Source organism: Macrobrachium nipponense, chromosome 5, assembly GCF_015104395.2.
Source record: "Macrobrachium nipponense isolate FS-2020 chromosome 5, ASM1510439v2, whole genome shotgun sequence".
NCBI classification, from domain to species: Eukaryota; Metazoa; Arthropoda; class Malacostraca; order Decapoda; family Palaemonidae; genus Macrobrachium; species Macrobrachium nipponense.
The window spans coordinates 137349311-137368228 of record NC_061107.1 but is presented as its reverse complement, the minus strand read 5'-3'; the positions used below and the strand labels follow the sequence as shown (position 1 = coordinate 137368228).

The following is an 18918-nucleotide window of genomic DNA, read 5'->3' as shown; positions in this document are numbered from 1 at the left end:
TTTTATTTATTGGCTATCTACCTATTTACTGAAAAAAAAAAAAAAAAATAGCCGGTACCGTATTTTGGCTTTAAACCTTCACCAATAATTATCGTCAGAATGATAACTTCATGAGGCGCCACCCACTTTGGCCTCGTTATAATTCAGGATAACACTGAAGGCTATCATGGGCATTGTTGGATTAGAAAATTTAACTTCTGGCTATAAAAACTAATTTCTCGAGTAGTTGTAAGAAGTGCTAAATGATTCTCAAGGATCCCAGCAGTTGGCCTAAACGTTTAATTCGTATATTACTGCTATACTGTTGCGGCACTACTGCTACAGTAGTATTACTACGCTAGCACAGATACCCCACCCACATCTATGTATCGCTCCGCCATTCATAAAGTCTTTGGGTTTCAGAGCCGATGGAACAAGGTGAATGGGTTTCTGTCTGGTGGATGGGCGGCGCAACATTTCGTCAAAAGTTGTTTACTTTGCTTACGTAATGAATGTTTTTCGACTCTTGGCGCGTAATCATTGGCCATGGCGTCGGCTAGACAATTTTTACTCTATAAAAATTAAAAATATAGGGTTTAGGTTATTGATAATGCTGACAAAATTTGTGTGTGGTTGTAAAATATGCATATGTCAACTTTCAGCTACATCCGATGCTTTGACAAGGAGCAATGTCCAAAAAACCGTGTTACAGAGACCCTGAATCTCATAGTAGGTGGTTTGAACGGTCTCGAAATGTGAGCTCTCTCTCTCTCTCTCTCGCTTTTAGCATGGTCAGTTATGATCTAAAGTAGTTCGTGCACTAAGATAAAGTATTCTGTCTCTCTCTCTCTTATCATGGCCAGTTATGATCTAAAGTAGTTCATGCACTAAGCTAAAGTATTCTGTCTCTCTCTCTTATCATGGCCAGTTATGATCTAAAGTAGTTCATGCACTAAGATAAAGTATTCTGTCTCTCTCTCTTATCATGGCCAGTTATGATCTAAAGTAGTTCATGACTTATGATAAAGTATTCTCTCTCCCTCTCTTTCTTGTTCTATCATAGCCAGACTTGCTCTTAAGCAGTTTCTAAGCAATAATAAAGAATTCTCTCTCTCTCTCTCTCTCTCTCTCTCTCTCTCTCTCTCTCTCTCTCTCTTCTCTCGTTCCACGTTAAACATTTCCGGTTCAAACCAATTCGCGGATGCATTACAAACAGATCTATCTCCCTAACTCTGTCACAAAGCGCTAAATTTCTTACAGTGCAGTATTTTCGATGCTATCGTGAAATGTCTTTTCTCTCTCTCTCTCTCTCTCTCTCTCTCTCTCTCATATCTTATCACAAAACCAACATAAGTTCGATTCCTAAGAAGAATTTCAATGCTTTGAAGAAAAGAAAAAAGTGACAGGAAAAAATCTAACACTAATTCTACCACACAGACATAATAATACATCACTGACTATAATAATGCAATGAACTTTCTAAGAGGTTATTGTTTGTTTGTATGGTGTCTTTACGTTGCATGGAACCAGTATGGTTATTCAGCAACGGGACCAACGGCTTTACCTGACTTCTGAACCACGTCGAGAGTGAACTTCTATCACCAGAAATACACATCTCTAACCCCCTCAGTGGAATGCAGGAGAATTGAACTCGCAGCCACCGAGCGAGGTGGCAGGCCAAGACCAACCACATTTCCCCCGTAATATGGCGAATCAAAAGGAGAACGTACATTTTTCATTTCATCATAAGAAATATGAATAAGACATGACCTCCATACGGGTCTTTGTTAAGAAACCCAGATGAATAAATGTAAAAGTGGCTGACGATTTCGTCGATCAAGAAATAAATTGAAACCTTTCTAGATAACCTTCCTGGTCGCGCTATTTCCCTAAAGATGAAATCATATGGTACACTAATAATAGGCGGCTTTTTTTTTTTTTTTTTTTTTTTTTTTTTTTTTAAACCAGGTCTGCTAGCAGTTTTTTTAAAATTTATTTTAGCGCCACCCGTCACATCATCTATTTTCATTCGACATTTCGGCGTCGGTGACCCTGTTAGTTGTGAAGCCAGATAACTCACAATCAATCAATCAATCCTTTGCCATTTCAATGATAATAAAAGCATAAAGTTATTTTTTTTATCTACAATTTTTTCTTAAAGAAAAAACAGTCTGTTAGGTTTCTGAAGAACCAGATCTGCTAGCTATGTTTTTTCAAATTTTTTTTAGACCACCCGACAAATCATCTATTTTCATGCGCCATTTCAATGATAATGAAAGCGTATTTTTTGTTACATTTTTTTTAAAGAAAAAACAGTTTGTTAGGTAGGTTTTTCTTTAGCACCTTTCAACAAATAATAATTTTTTTCCACGTGCAACTTCCCTAAAAATGGCATCGTTGGCTTGTTTGACATTTTTTTTTCGACAGAAACCGAAATACTTGTTTGACCATTTTTTTATGAGAAAAGCAGGTCAGCTTTTTTTTTTTTTTTTTTTTTTTGATAGCATCGTCCAGGAAAAACCTAGTAATTTCTTTGACAATTTTTAAAAAATATTAAGACTTTTAGCTTCTTTTTTTTTGAAACTGCAGGACTGCCTGGCAAAAACCGTAAGATTTTTTGCCAATTTTTTCTGAAAAAAAGTTTAATTGGTAGGTTTTCCCCGTCGAACCATATAGCAAAAATCAAGACGCGGGGTTGTTAGATCATTTTGCATTAAAAAAAGAAATTTAAGAAAAACAAAAGGAGCCTGTCATTATTTTTTTTTTTTAATTTTTTGGTCGTAGCATTTACCTCTCTTTATAAAAATAAAACTTTCTTGGTAAACTCTTCCCAGGAAACAAAACGATTAGAAAAAGTTGTTCTAGCTAAGGTTTCCTATTACACACTTCCACGAAATGAGATGTACAGTTACATTACAATAACGCTACAGTAAAAAAAAAAAAACTACAGAACTATAACAGGTCTGTGGCTCATTTTTCGAAATAACAGAAAAAACTACAAAAACTACAAATCTAAAGAGAAAGTCCTGTGGCACATATCCCGAAATAGCAATCTCTTCTCACGCCCATACCAAAAAAAAGGAAAAAAAAATTAAAAACTGAGAACCATTACTAAAAACTACCCAATTGTACTCGCAGGTCTAGGGTTTGGCTCCCGTTGGCCCCTATATTTGCAGATATTTTTATGGACTTTTTAGAATCAAAATTTTTAACAGAATGCCCTTCTAATTTTAAGCCACACTTTTATCGAAGGTATGTTGATGACACCTTTTTATTTAAATATAAGTGGCAAAGTGAAGCCCTCTTGGATTTTGTGAATAGCCAGCAACATAATATAGATTTTACTATGGAAACCGAGCATAATAACTGCTTATCATTTTTAGATCTAAAGATTGTTAAGGAAGATGATAGACTCAACACTACCATTTTTAGGAAGCATACATTTTCGGGTTTGGGTAATAATTTTTATAGTTTTTGTTTTTTGAATTTTAAAATTAATGCCATCTCAACCCTGGTTTTTAGAGCTATGAAATATACCTAAAATTGGAATTTATTTCACGAAGAAATTGAATTTTTAAAGAGGTATTTTATTAACAATTCTTATCCAGTAAATGTTTTTTATAAGTAGTAAACAGAATTTTAAATAATAATTTTTCTGAGCAAGTTCCTTCCTATGATGTTAAGAAGCTAGTTATGTACTGTACCATTCCTTTTACATATAAAAACAAATTAGGCGAGCGAATAAGGAAAATCATCGAAAGTGAAATAGGTTGTTTAAAATTAAACTTGATTCCTGTCAATCCATTAAAAATTGGCACATTTTTTACACGCAAAGAAGAGCTACCACCGTTCATGAGATCCGACGTCATTTATAAATTTAATTGTCCGGGTTGTCCTGGTATTTACATCGGGTCGACCAAACGGTTACTAAAAGTGAGATATTCCAGTCACTTAGGTGTTAGCTACAGAACAGGACAAAGGATAACAAACCCAGAATTATCCAATATCCGTAACCACGCCAAAATATGTAAAATTAATATTGATATGACACATTTCTCAATCATTGACAGCACTCCCAACAATTACTTAACGACACTTGAGTCATTATACATCAAACGACTGGTTCCTTCTCTGAATGCAAACGTGGCTGCTGCCACGTTGTATTTAGCATAACTGAGATCTGGGCCGAACTGTGTTGTCAAATCATTCCTTATCTACCTGTACTTAGGGTACTTGTACTTGTCCTCTCATTATTTGTTTTAAATGTTTCTGTAAATTTTAATTAACATATTTCTTAAAGTTTTAGTCTATTGCTTGTTTTAAATGTTCTCTAAGGTTTTTAATTAACTTAATATCTTGATATTTTAGTCTTAATGTATTATTTTACTATTAATTAAATTGTCACAATTTATAATTACAGGCTGAAGATGTACTCTGAAGCAGTATGAAACGTTCCATAATAAAATATTCTTCACTATGTTTGGTGGATTCCTGGATCCTTTTTAATGCTCTCATCTGATTGAATATATATATATATATATATATATATATATATATATATATATATATATATATATATATATATATAAAAGGAATATTTGAAAGTCCAGTCATCACCTGGCTTAGCAAAAAAATAAAAAAAAATAAAAGAAATAATAGTAATAATGACATTATTAATTGCTTTCGTTTTTCTTGTGGTGAAGGAATTCTTTCCTTAATGGGTCATCCGTGAAAGGTATCTTCATCAGGCTTCTTTCACATTTATTAAATATAATGTTTCTATGTAGTACAAGAAACATTAATTCATTTAACTTGGCATATATATGGAAACATACTCTTATATACATGACATATAGATGCTTATCCCTCTCCCCATATATATATATATATATATATATATATATATGTATGTATATATATATATATATATATATATATATATATATATATATATATATATACATACATATATATATACAACATCACGATGCATCAAGCTTCAAATGTCCTTTAATATCGAAGTCGCTCTGCCACGGAATTAACATATTTTAATATATGCTAACCTAAGGGAAATTTCTTTTAGTTGATAATAAATTTCGTTCCCTCGTGGATTCGAACCAGCTATATATATACATATATATATTCTTATATTCCTAGCCCCGTTATTTAAGGAACACGCTTTTTTATGCAGTTATACAAACCTACCGGATAAAATAAATTAAATAAATTAATAGATAAAGATAAATACATTTCAACTTCAAGATATTATCACAAACAGATACTAGTATGAGAAAACTGTCATTAATTGATGCAAATACATAGGAATTCTTCTCTTGATCTCAGAGAGAGAGAGAGAGAGAGAGTGTGTGCCACTGAAAGGTATGTACAGTTTCCTGAATCTCATCATAATACAGAGAGAGAGAGAGAGCCACTGAAAGGTAAGTACTATGTTTCCTTAATCTCATCAAAATACAGGATAGAGAGAGAGAGAGAGAAATTCGCTTTATCTCTTTACAAAGACCTGTCACAAATTTGGACTCAAATAATGTCAACATTGAACTGCCCAGCACACTAAAGTTCTAGACCAAAAGACCAGGAGAGAGAGAGAGAGAGAGATGAGAGAGAGAGAGAGAGAGAGATAGACGGGGGGGGGGGGGTGCTTGTGACCTCGGGTCGAGAACCCCAAAATTTGGGAGAGGACAAGAAGAGAAAGAGAAAATATCTATTTATCTATCCCGACATTCCTTCTGTAATCTCTCTCTCTCTCTTTTCCTTACACACTCTCTCTCTCAACCGCATAGAGGTGATGTAAGCCAATGTCCTGCTTCGCCCTGCGTACGTCTGTCTTCAAATTGCAGGTTATAATAATAATAATAATAATAATAATAATAATAACAATAATAATAATAAATAATAATAATAATAATAATAATAATAATAATAATAATATACGTAAGATTCAAAGACGTTTTCACTCACTTTCATGTTACAACAATACAAAGAATTTGTTCAAACATCAAATCCTACCAGGCTGTAAATTGCAGATAAACTAACAGGGCAGATTAGAGTTTTAAACGTCTCATTACCAGAAGAAACATAAATTCACCCGATTACAGACGACCTGAACACCCTAATAATGGCCGTGACATTTAAATCAAATGACGGAAGCGTTTAAGAGATGAAATTTTAAGAATTATGGTAGTCGAGTCAGAGTCAGTTGTATAAGGGGGACCTTTGACCGTGTCTATTGAATATACTTAATTTCTTAATAAATGAGTTAAGTATGATTTCGTTTATAAGAAGTAGAATGTGCAAAACAAGATTTGTATTGTTAAAAGCACTTGGGGACAAATGTAAGAAAATTTTTACTTCCCAATATGTTCATTCTTTTTTTGGTAATTAATAATTTCATTTATGTAAATAGATTGTAATGTATATACAATATTATAAATTGTAAGAAACTGTAAATGTATATTTTCTAAATAAAAGTAAAAAAAAAAATTTCTTAGTTTCCTTGGATGAGGAGCAAATTATTATTATTATTATTATTATTATTATTATTATTATTATTATTATTATTATTATTATTATTATTATTATTTTTTTTTTTTTTTTTTTTTTTTTTTTTTTTTTTTTTTTTTTTGCTCTATCACAGTCCTCCAATTCGACTGGGTGGTATTTATAGTGTGGGGTTCCGGGTTGCATCCTGCCTCCTTAGGAGTCCATCACTCTTCTTACTATGTGTGCCGTTTCTAGGATCACACTCTTCTGCATGAGGCCCGGAGCTACTTCAACCTCTAGTTTTCTAGATTCCTTTTCAGGGATCTTGGGATCGTGCCTAGTGCTCCTATGATTATGGGTACGATTTCCACTGGCATATCCCATATCCTTCTTATTTCTATTTTCAGATCTTGATACTTATCCAATTTTTCCCTCTCTTTCTCTTCAACTCTGGTGTCCCATGGTATTGCGACATCAATGAGAGATACTTTCTTCTTGACCTTGTCAATCAACGTCACGTCTGGTCTGTTTGCACGTATCACCCTATCCGTTCTGATACCATAGTCCCAGAGGATCTTTGCGTGATCGTTTTCTATCACTCCTTCAGGTTGGTGCTCGTACCACTTATTACTGCAAGGTAGCTGATGTTTCTTGCACAGGCTCCAGTGGAGGGCTTTTGCTACTGAATCATGCCTCTTTTTGTACTGGTTCTGCGCAAGTGCCGGGCATTCACTTGCAATGTGGTTTATGGTTTCACTTTTCGTATTGCACTTCCTACATATGGGAGAGATGTTATTTCCGTCTATCGTACTTTGAACATATCTGGTTCTTAGGGCCTGATCTTGTGCCGCTGTTATCATTCCTTCAGTTTCCTTCTTTAGCTCTCCCCTCTGTAGCCATTGCCAATTGTCATCGCTGGCTAGTTCTTTAGTCTGTCTCATGTATTGTCCGTGCATTGGTTTGTTGTGCAGTCTTCTGTTCTTTCTGTCTTTCTCCTGTCTCTGTATATTTCTGGGTCTTCGTCTGCTTTTATTAGTCCTTCTTTCCATGCACTCTTTAGCCACTCGTCTTCACTGGTTTTCAGATATTGCCCCAGTGCTCTGTTTTCGATGTTGACGCAGTCCTCTATACTGAGTAGTCCTCTCCCTCCTTCCTTTCGTGTTATGTATAGTCTGTCCGTATTTGCTCTTGGGTGTAGTGCTTTGTGTATTGTCATATGTTTCCTGGTTTTCTGATCTATGCTGCGGAGTTCTGCCTTCGTCCATTCCACTATTCCTGCGCTGTATCTGATTACTGGCATGCCCATGTGTTTATGGCGTTTTATCATATTTCCGGCGTTGAGTTTTGACTTGAGTATCGCCTTGAGTCTCTGCATATATTCTTTCCTGATCGTGTCCTTCATCTCTTGGTGTTTTATATCTCCTCCTTCCATTATTCCCAGGTATTTGTATCCTGTCTCATCTATGTGTTTGATGTTGCTCCCATCTGGTAGCTTTATCCCTTCAGTTCTCGTTACTTTGCCTTTTTGTATGTTGACTAAGGCGCATTTTTCTATTCCAAACTCCATCCTGATGTCCCCAGATACAATCCTTACAGTCTGGATTAGGGTATCTATTTCCTTGATGCTCTTACCATACAGCTTGATGTCGTCCATGAACATCAGATGGTTGATTCTGTTGCCTCTTTTCTTGAGTTGGTACCGGCATCCATCTTCTGTAGTACTTTTGTCAAGGGAATCATGGCTACTACGAAGAGTAGTGGGGACAGTGAGTCGCCCTGGAAGATCCCTCTCCTGATATTAACCTCTGCTAGTCTTATTCCAGAGCTTGTAAGTATTGTATTCCAATTGCGCATTGTATTTTTGAGGAAGCTAATGGTATTTTCCTCTGCCCATATATTTTCAGGCATTCTATTAGCCATGTGTGTGGTATCATGTCGAAGGCTTTCTTATAGTCTATCCATGCCATGCTTAGGTTGGTTTTCCTTCTCCTACTGTTCTTCATTACCATTTTGTCTATGAGGAGCTGGTCTTTTGTGCCCCTACACTTCCTTCTGCAGCCTTTCTGTTGGTGGGGGATGTTGTTTGTCTCCTCTAGGTAGTTGTATAGCCTTTCACTGATGATACCTGTTAGTAACTTCCACATTATTGGTAGGCAGGTGATAGGCCTGTAGTTACTGGCTATATTTCCCTTACTCTTGTCTTTTTGTACTAAGGATGTTCTTCCTGTGGTCATCCATTTGGGTGCTTGGTGATTTGAGATACAATGCTGGAGTTGTTCTGCTATTCGTGGGTGTAGGGCCTTGAAGTTTTTGAGCCAGTATCCATGGACTTCATCGGGACCTGGGGTTTTCCAGTTTGGCATTTTCTTTAGTTGGTGTCTGACTGTGTCTGTCGTGATGTCTGTGAATCTTTGTTTTATTCTCCCTGTTTCTTCTTCCTTGACTTCCTGGAGCCATGTTGCATGTTTGTTGTGTGATACCGGATTGCTCCATATGTTTTCCCAGAGTCTCTTACTTGGTTCGGCTTCAGGAATTTCTGGGTGGTTGTCTTCCCCTCTTAGTTGGCTGTATAGTCTTTTCTGGTTGGTTCCGAATAGTTTGTTCTGTTGGTATCCCTTATTCCTGTTCATGTACCGTTGGATCTTATGTGCTTTGGCCTTAAGCCTCTGTTTTACGTCTTCTATTGTGTTGTTTAGTCCCCTCTCTTGTACTTTGTATTCTCGTTGAGTTCCTCCCTTGTTTTCTTGCTTCTTAGCCTTTTTTCTGCCATCTCTTTCAGTTTACTCAAGTCAGATCTCATCACCATGATTTGCTTTTCCAGGCGCCTTTTCCAAGGAGGTTGCTGTTTTGGTTTCTGTTGGGTTGGTTGTGCTGGTGGTGTTGCTACTAATCTTGCTCCTGCATATGTCAAGTTATTTGTTTCTGTGATACTGGTGGTGTGTATTATGCCCATTATTTCATTATTATTATTATTATTATTATTATTATTATTATTATTATTATTATTATTATTATTATTATTATTATTATTTAGAATTTGCCTTTATTGTTAGGCAACAACAAAGGCAAATTATTCATATCATAATAATAATAATAATAATAATAATAATAATAATAATAATAATAATAATAATAATAATAATAATAATAATAATAATATTATTATTATTATTATTATTATTATTATTATTATTATTATTATTATTATTATTATTATTAATTTGCCATTAGTGTTCCTTACGTTTCTGTTTTCAAAACGCACCTGACTCGTCCCAATAATAATAATAATAATAATAATAATAATAATAATAATAATAATAATAATAATAATAATAATATTATTATTACTATTATTATTATTATTGTCATCCCACTCTTAGAACGAACATAAACACCCAAGCTGCATTATTAATGACAGGTGCTTTTACCCAGAAACGAAGAAAGCTCAATAATGTTACGTCACAGATCAACAATTACGTCATAGATTTCGTGATCAGAGAGGCAGTGTGGAAATAAACCAAAAAAATACCCGCAGGTTATATTAATTAATTTGGTGACTTGAATAAATGGCTGTGGTTTGAGAGCAAAGACTAAAGACATGATTATAAATGCATACATACATACATACATCTAATAAAAGGTGCCCATAAAAACGCCAAAATGTAGAGAGAAAAATACTATATTTCAGATTCTTATCCTTTGCCTTTCTGTCAGACCGTAAAAACAACCTAGAATTCATAGTGGCTTTTGATAAATTCATATCGGACTAATATTACAGCCGTGAAGAGATATGTTTAAAAGGAGTGTTACTAAATGCTTTAACTGGCCTTAATAAGAAATATCCTGTTCCCCGTAGATCTATGACAGCTTCCGCTCGCTAAAAAAGTTAGAAGAGGGAGACAGCAGACTCTGAAATATAGTATTTTTCTCTCTATATTTTGGTGTTTTTATGGGCTCCTTTTATTAGATGGAATTCTGTTATAACAGATCATTTTTACCAGTCACATACATACATACACAGAGAAAGAGAGAGAGAGAGAGAGATAGGGGACCTCGCTCCTTCCGTGAAGCCCATTCCGGAGTCCTCCCTGGAATGAGGACATTGTCTCCAGGAGCTCTCTCTCTCTCTCTCTTCTTCAGATCCCGAATCCAGTGACCGTTTCAAAAACTAAGCATGGAGACAGCGAGAGTGATAAATATAGCATTGAATCATGTTTGCTTCATATTGCATAATCCTAACAGTCTTGTACTTGTACTTCTTGTGTTGTGACCTGTATGCTCCAATCGTTGAAGACTCCCCGCCTTTGTTTGGGTCTCAATCGATTCATGTTGGCGTACAGGATACTACTAATAATCATAATATGGCGGATTCTGTTCATACAGAAATCGTCGTGGAAAAATCCAACAGCTTTGGTACGTCAGCCTTTGCCGTCGCCATCCCTGGAATGGCATTGTTGGCAGGCTTGGCGTTTGCTCTGTACTGGATTTACAATCTTACAAGAACCCCCCGACATTTTGATCTACAAGACGACTTGGAAATTAATATCGAGGACGAGGTTATATTAGAAGACAGTTTGGAAACTGAGGATCTCGAAGAGGAAGAAATGTACTTTGACGAAGAAGACAGTCTGGATATGGAGCAACTCGATGAATCTGATGTTGACTTAGAAACGGATATTAACGAAGAAGCTAGACTGGAAGACAGTCTAGATATGGAACTATTCGATACTGATGACTTGGATACGGACCTTGAAGATGAATCTAGACTGGAGGACAGGCTATATATGGACATATTTGAGGATACTGCAGATACTGAAGATACTGAGTATACTGAGGAGGAGGAGGAGGAGGAGGAGGAGGAGAAGGAGCCGTGTTTAGAAGTTTACTTACTGAGACAAGGTCTGGAACAAATGGAAGAAGAAAAAAGAAGCTTAAAAGAGGATTTGGAAAAATGCCAAGATCATGCACGTAAAATGAAAAACCTCTGGGTCGAAGCTAAGGAAGAGATCGAACTACTCCGACGTCAGCTAGTGGAGAAAAATCTACTGCTGGAAAAGAGAGCAGAGGAGGAAAAGGAAATGAAAGGTAAATTTGAAAAGGAATTGGGCGACAGAGGTAGAAAAATCGATAATCTGCTCCAGCAAAATGAACAACTTGGAGATGAAAAGAGGCAGCTGGAAGCGGACTTGAAACTGGCTTTACCTCAAGTACCAAAAATGGAAGAAGTCAACAGAGAACACCTGGAGGAAGGAATGTCACTGAAGGGAGCAGAACTCAGCCTCAAATTAAAAGAAAGTGAAAACCTCAACGAGGTGCTTGACCTGGATTATGAAAACCTCTGTATGCTGAATGAAGACTTGAGGAATTATATAGTTGAGAAAGAAATAGAGCTGGAGCGCACTTTACACAAGGGAGCAGAACTCAGCCTCAAATTAAAAGAAAGTGAAACCCTCAACCAGTTGTTAGACCTGGAGAATGGAGACCTCTGTAGGCTGAATGAAGACTTGAAGAACGTTTTAGTTGAGAAACAAAGAGACCTGGAGCGCACTTTACACTGGGGAGCAAAACTCATCCTCAAATTAAAAGAAAGTGAAAACCTCAACCAGCTGCTTGACATGGAGAATGGAGATCTCTGTAGGCGAAATGAAGACTTGAAGATTGTTTTAGTTGAGAAACAGAAGGAGGCAGAGTTGCTGAAAGGAGAAAATATAAAGATCGACAATACTCTTGCCGGAGAGACGGAAAGGCTGCTTAGAATAGTAGAAGAGCAGGTCAGTAACAATCTGTTAGTTAAGAAGGATCAATTGGAAATCGCTCTGCATCAGGAACAGAGCCTGCAACGCTTGCTAGAACGTCAAGAGGAAGACATCATCTCTTTCAGGAAGGAGAGTGAAACTTAATGGGATAGAGTGAAAGATGTTATTAATGGAGATGAATGAAGAACTTTATAGGAGGCTGGAAGACAAGCTCTCAGTTTGAGAGTCAACAACTGTATGGAGGTTGGAGGACAAGCTCTCAGTTTGAGAGTCAACAACTGTATGGAGGTTGGAGGACAAGCTCTCAGTTTGAGAGCCAACAGCTGTATGGAGGTTGGAGGACAAGCTCTCAGTTTGAGAGCCAACAGATGTATGGAGGTTGGAGGACAAGCTCTCAGTTTGAGAGCCAACAGCTGTTTGGAGGCTGGAGGACAAGCTCTCAGATTGAGAGCCAACAGCTGTATGGAGATTGGAGGACAAGCTCTCAGTTTGAGAGCCAACAGCTGTTTGGAAGGCCAGAAGGACACCAGAAGGTCACCAGAAGACATAATGTAGGAATAATCTAGAAGACCGGCTCTGCAGAAAGTCAAGTATGCTATGTCCCTTGATGCAGACTTCTAATAGAAGATCTCTGTCAAAGCGGGCAAATAGTCGGATATCTAGATCTATTCTTGCAGATGTCTTCCTTCTGGTTATTCTGTTGGAATAATCTAGAAGGCCGGCTCTGCAGAAAGTCAAGTATGCTATGTCCCTTGATGCAGACTTCTAATAGAAGATCTCTGTCAAAGCGGGCAAATAGTCGGATATCTAGATCTATTCTAACAGATGTCTTCCTGGTCAGGCATAGGAACTCTTACCCAGTGAGAGCCAACCGTTGTTCAGCCGACTCTCTCAGTGAAAGTTAATGGTTGGTGAGATCCCCCCATCTCGTCAATCAGTAAAACTTTCCCAAGGAAAGTCAACAACTGTTCGGCAGATGACCTCTCAGGGTAAGAGTGACAAGCTCTTAGTTTGAGAGCCAACAACTGTATGGAGGTTGGAGGACAAGCTCTCAGTTTGAGAGCCAACAGCTGTTTGGAAGGCCAAAAGGTCACCAGAAGGTCACCAGAAGACATAGTGTAGGAATAATCTAGAAGACCGGCTCTGCAGAAAATTAAGTATGCTATGTCCCTTGATGCAGACTTCTAAAAGAAGATCTCTGTCAAAGCGGGCAAATAGTCGGATATCTAGATCTATTCTTGCAGATGTCTTCCTTCTGGTCATTCTGTTGGAGTAATCTAGAAGACTGGCTCTGCAGAAAATCAAGTATGCTATGTCCCTTGATGAAGACTTCTAATAGAAGATCTCTGTCAAAGCGGGCAAATAGTCAGATATCTAGATTTACTCTTGCAGATGTCTTCCTTCTGGTTATTCTGTTGGAATAATCTAGAAGACCGGCTCTGCAGAAAGTCAAGTATGCTATGTCCCTTGATGAAGACTTCTAATAGAAGATCTCTTGTCAAAGCGGGCAAATAGTCGGATATCTAGATCTATTCTTGCAGATGTCTTCCTTCTGGTTATTCTGGTGGAATAATCTAGAAGACCGGCTCTGCAGAAAGTCAAGTATGCTATGTCCCTTGATGCAGACTTCTAATAGAAAATCTCTGTCAAAGCGGGCAAATAGTCGGATATCTAGATCTATTCTAACAGATGTCTTCCTGGTCAGGCAGAGGAACTCTTACCCAGTGAGAGCCAACCATTGTTCAGCTGACTCTCTCAGTGAAAGTTAATGTTTGGTGAGATCCCCACATCTCGTCAATCAGTAAAAAACTTTTCCCAAGGAAAGTCAACAACTGTTCGGCAGAGACCTCTCAGGGTAAGAGTGACAAGTCTAGTTTGAGAGCCAACAACTGTATGGAGGTTGGAGGACAAGCTCTCAGTTTGAGAGCCAACAGCTGTTTGGAAGGTCAGAAGGTCACCAGAAGGTCACCAGAAGACATAGAGTTGGAATAATCTAGAAGACCGGCTCTGCAGAAAATTAAGTATGCTATGTCCCTTGATGCAGACTTCTAAAAGAAGATCTCTGTCAAAGCGGGCAAATAGTCGGATATCTAGATCTATTCTTGCAGATGTCTTCCTTCTGGTCATTCTGTTGGAGTAATCTACAAGACTGGCTCTGCAGAAAATCAAGTATGCTATGTCCCTTGATGAAGACTTCTAATAGAAGATCTCTGTCAAAGCGGGCAAATAGTCAGACATCTAGATTTACTCTTGCATATGTCTTCCTTCTGTTTATTCTGTTGGAATAATCTAGAAGACCGGCTCTGCAGAAAATCAAGTATGCTATGTCCCTTGATGAAGACTTCTAATAGAAGATCTCTGTCAAAGCGGGCAAATAGTCGGATATCTAGATCTATTCTTGCAGATGTCTTCCTTCTGGTTATTCTGTTGGAATAATCTAGAAGACCGGCTCTGCAGAAAGTCAAGTATGCTATGTCCCTTGATGCAGACTTCTAATAGAAGATCTCTGTCAAAGCGGGCAAATAGTCGGATATCTAGATCTATTCTAACAGATGTCTTCCTGGTCAGGCAGAGGAACTCTTACCCAGTGAGAGCCAACCGTTGTTCAGCCGACTCTCTCAGTGAAAGTTAATGGTTGGTGAGATCCCCCCATCTCGTCAATCAGTAAAACTTTCCCAAGGAAAGTCAACAACTGTTCGGCAGATGACCTCTCAGGGTTAAGAGTGACAAAGCTCTTAGTTGAGAGCCAACAACTGTATGGAGGTTGGAGGACAAGCTCTCAGTTTGAGAGCCAACAGCTGTTTGGAAGGTCAGAAGGTCACCAGAAGGTCACCAGAAGACATAGAGTTGGAATAATCTAGAAGACCCGTCTCTGCAGAAAAATTAAAGTATGCTAGTGTCCCTTGATGCAGACTTCTAAAAGAAGATCTCTGTCAAAGCGGGCAAATAGTGCGGATATCTAGATCTATTCTGCAGATGTCTTCTTCTGGTCATTCTGATGGAGTAATCGAAAAGACTGGCCTTCTGGCAGAAAATCAAGTATGCTATGTCCCTGATGAAGACTCTAATAGAAGATCTCTTGCAAACCGGGCAAATAGTCAGGATATCTAGATATTCTTGCAGATGTCTTCCTTCTGGTTATTCTGTTGGAATAATCTAGAAGACGGCTCGCAGAAAGTCAAGTATGCTATGTCCCCTTGATGCAGACTTCTAATAGAAGATCTCTGTCAAAGCGGGCAAAATAGTCGGATATCTAGATCTATTCTAAAAAACAGATGTCTTCCTGGTCAGGCATAAGGAACTCTTACCCAGTGAGAGCCACCGTTGTTCAGCGGATCTCTCAGTGAAAGTTAATGGTTGGTGAGATCCCCCCATCTCGTCAATCAGTAAAGCTTTCCCAAGGAAAGTCAACAACTGTTCGGCAGATGACCTCTCAGGGTAAGAGTGACAAGCTCTTAGTTTGAGAGCCAACAACTGTATGGAGGTTGGAGGACAAGCTCTCAGTTTGAGAGCCAACAGCTGTTTGGAAGGCCAGAAAGTCACCTGAAGGTCACCAGAGGACATAGTGTAGGAATAATCTAGAAGACCGGCTCTGCAGAAAGTTAAGTATGCTATGCCCTTGATGCAGACTTCTAAAAACAAGATTCTCCTGTCAAAAGCGGGCAAATGTCGGATATCTTTAGATCTATTCTTGTAGTGGTCTTCCTTTCTGGTCAATTCTGTTGAAAATAATCCTTAGAAGAATGGCTCGGCAGAAAAGTCAAAGTATTGTATGTCCCTTGATGAAGACTTCTAATTAGAAGATCTCTTGTCAAAGCGGGCAAATAGTCAGATATCTAGATTTACTCTTACAGATGTCTTCCTTCTGGTTATTCTGTTGGAATAATCTAGAAGACCGGCTCTGCAGAAAGTCAAGTATGCTATGTCCCTTGATGAAGACTTCTAATAGAAGATCTCTGTCAAAGCGGGCAAATAGTCGGATATCTAGATGTATTCTTGCAGATATCTTCCTTCTGGTTCTTCTATTGGAATAATCTAGAAGACCGGCTCTGCAGAAAGTTAAGTATGCTATGTCCCTTGATGCAGACTTCTAATAGAAGATCTCTGTCAAAGCGGGCAAATAGTCGGATATCTAGATCTATTCTTACAGATGTCTTCCTTCTAAGGATGAGAGCCCAAAATCATTTGGAAAAAGGTAGGACCAGCTCTCAAGGTGAAAGCCAATACCCAGGGATCTTCCTAATCACCTTGTCAGGCAGAGGAACTTTTACCCAGTGAGAGCCAACCGTTGTTCAGCCGACTCTCCCAGTGAAAGTCAATGGTTGGTGAGATCCCCCCATCTCGGCAATCAGTAAAACATTCCCTAGGAAAGTCAACAACTATTTGGCAGATGACCTCTCAGGGTAAGAGTGACAAGCTCTTAGTTGGAGAGCCAACAGCTGTATGGAAGTTGGACGACAAGCTCTCAGTTTGAGATCCAACAGCTGTTTGGAAGGCCAGAAGGTCACCAGAAGGTCACCAGAGGATATAGTGTAGGAATAATCTAGAAGACCGGCTCTGCAGAAAGTTAAGTATGCTATGTCCCTTGATGCAGACTTCTAAAAGAAGATCTCTGTCTATGCGGGCAAAAAGTAGGATATCTAGATCTATTTTTGCAGATGTCTTCCTTTTGGTCATTCTGTTGGAGTAATCTAGAAGACTGGCTCTGCAGAAATTTAAGTATGCTATATCCCTTGATGAAGACTCCTAATAGAAGATCTCTGTCAAAGCAGGCAAATAGTCAGACATCTAGATTTACTCATGCAGATATCTTCCTTCTGGTTATTCTGTTGGAATAATCTAGAAGACCGGCTCTGCAGAAAGTCAAGTATGCTATGTCCCTTGATGAAGACTTCAAATAGAAGATATCTGTCAAAGCGGGCAAATAGTCGGATATCTAGATCTATTCTTCCAGATGTCTTCCTTCTGGTTATTCTGTTAGAATAATCTAGAAGACCGGCTCTGCAGAAAGTCAAGTATGCTATGTCCCTTGATGCAGACTTCTAATAGAAGATCACTGTCAAAGCGGGCAAATAGTCGGATGTCTAGATCTATTCTTACAGATGTCTTCCTTCTAAGGATGAGAGCCCACAATTGTTTGGAGGCAGGAAGACCAGCTCTCAGGGTGAGAGCCAATGTCCAAGGATCTTCCTAATCACGTGGTCAGGCAGAGGAACTCTTACCAGTGAGGAGCCAACCGGTGTTCAGCCGACTCTCCCAGTGAAAGTCCAATGGTTGGTTTGGTGGGAGATCCGCCCCCCCATCTCGGCAATCAAGTAAAAAACTTTCCCAAGGAAAGTCAACAACTGTTCGGCGGATGACCTCTCAGAGGGTAAGAGTGACAAGCTCTTAGTTTGAGAGGCAACAGTGGTATGGAGGTTGGAGGACAAGTTCTTAGTTTGAGAGCCAACAGCTGTTTGGAAGGCCAGAAGGTCACCAGAGGACATAGTGAAGGAATAATGTAGAGACTGGCTCTGCAGAAAGTTAAGTATGCTATGTTCCTTGATTCAGACTTCTAAAAGAAGATCTCTGTCAAAGCGGGCAAATAGTCAGATATCTAGATCTATTCTTGCAGATGTCTTCCTTCTGGTCATTCTGTTGGAGTAATCTAGAGGACTGGCTCTGCAGAAAATCAAGTATGCTATCGTCCCTTGATGAAGACTATTCTAATAGAAAGATCTCTGTCAAAGTGGGGCAAAATAGTCAGATATCTAGATTAACTCTTACAGATGTCTTCCTTCTGGTTATTCTGTTGGAATAATCTAGAAGACCGGCTCTGCAAAAAGTCTAGTAGGCTCTGTCCCTTGATGAAGACTTCTAATAGAAGATCTCTGTCAAAGTGGGCAAATAGTCGGATATCTAGATTAACCTCTTCCCAGATGTTTCCTTCGTTATTCTGTTGGATAATTCTTAGAAGATGCTCTTGCCAAAAATTTTGGTCTATTAGGCTTGTTCTTGGATGAAGACTTTAATTAGGAAGATTCTGTCAAGGTGGGCAAATAAGTCGGATATTCGATTTTTTATCTTGCAGAAATGTTCTTCCTTATGGTTATTCTGTTGGAATATTCTAGAAGACCGGCTCTGCAGAAAGTCAAGTATGCTATGTCCCTTGATGCAGCCTTCTAACAGAAGATCTCTGTCAAAGCGGGCAAATAGTCGAATATCTAGATATATTCTTATAGATGTCTTCCTTCTAAGGATGAGAGCCCACAATTATTTGGAGGCAGGAGGAGGACCAGCTCTCAGAGTGAAAGCCAATGTCCAGGGATCTTCCTAATCACCTGGTCAGGCAGAGGAACTCTTACCCAGTGGGAGCCAACCGTTGTTCAGCCGACTCTCCCAGTGAAAGTCAATGGTTGGTGAGATCCCCCTATCTCAGCAGTCATAAGAACTTTCCCAAGGAAAGTCAACAACTGTTCAGCGGATGACCTCTCAGGGTAAGAGTGACAAGCTCTCAGTTTGAGATCCAACAGCTGTATGGAGGTTGGAGGACAAGCTCTCAGTTTGAGAGCCAAAAGCTGTTTGGAAGGCCAGAAGGTCACCAGAAGGTCACCAGAAGACATAGTGTAGGAATAATCTAGAAGACCGGCTCTGCAGAAAGTTAAGTATGCTATGTCCCTTGATGCAGACTTCTAATAGAAGA

General features: G+C 38.5%; 1 protein-coding gene across 1 annotated transcript; it reads left to right on the top strand.

Moving 5' to 3' along the window:
* The first annotated feature begins 10841 nt into the window (after positions 1-10841).
* Positions 10842-12380, top strand: LOC135215951 (myosin-4-like). Its single transcript, XM_064250905.1, has one exon. It carries the CDS (start codon positions 10842-10844, stop codon positions 12378-12380), a length of 1539 nt encoding a protein of 512 aa, XP_064106975.1.
* The last annotated feature ends 6538 nt before the right edge of the window (positions 12381-18918 follow it).

What these genes read in the sequence shown, in the direction of transcription:
- LOC135215951 (XM_064250905.1), top strand. Translation starts at nt 10,842, where the DNA reads ATGGCGGATTCTGTTCATACAGAAATCGTCGTGGAAAAATCCAACAGC.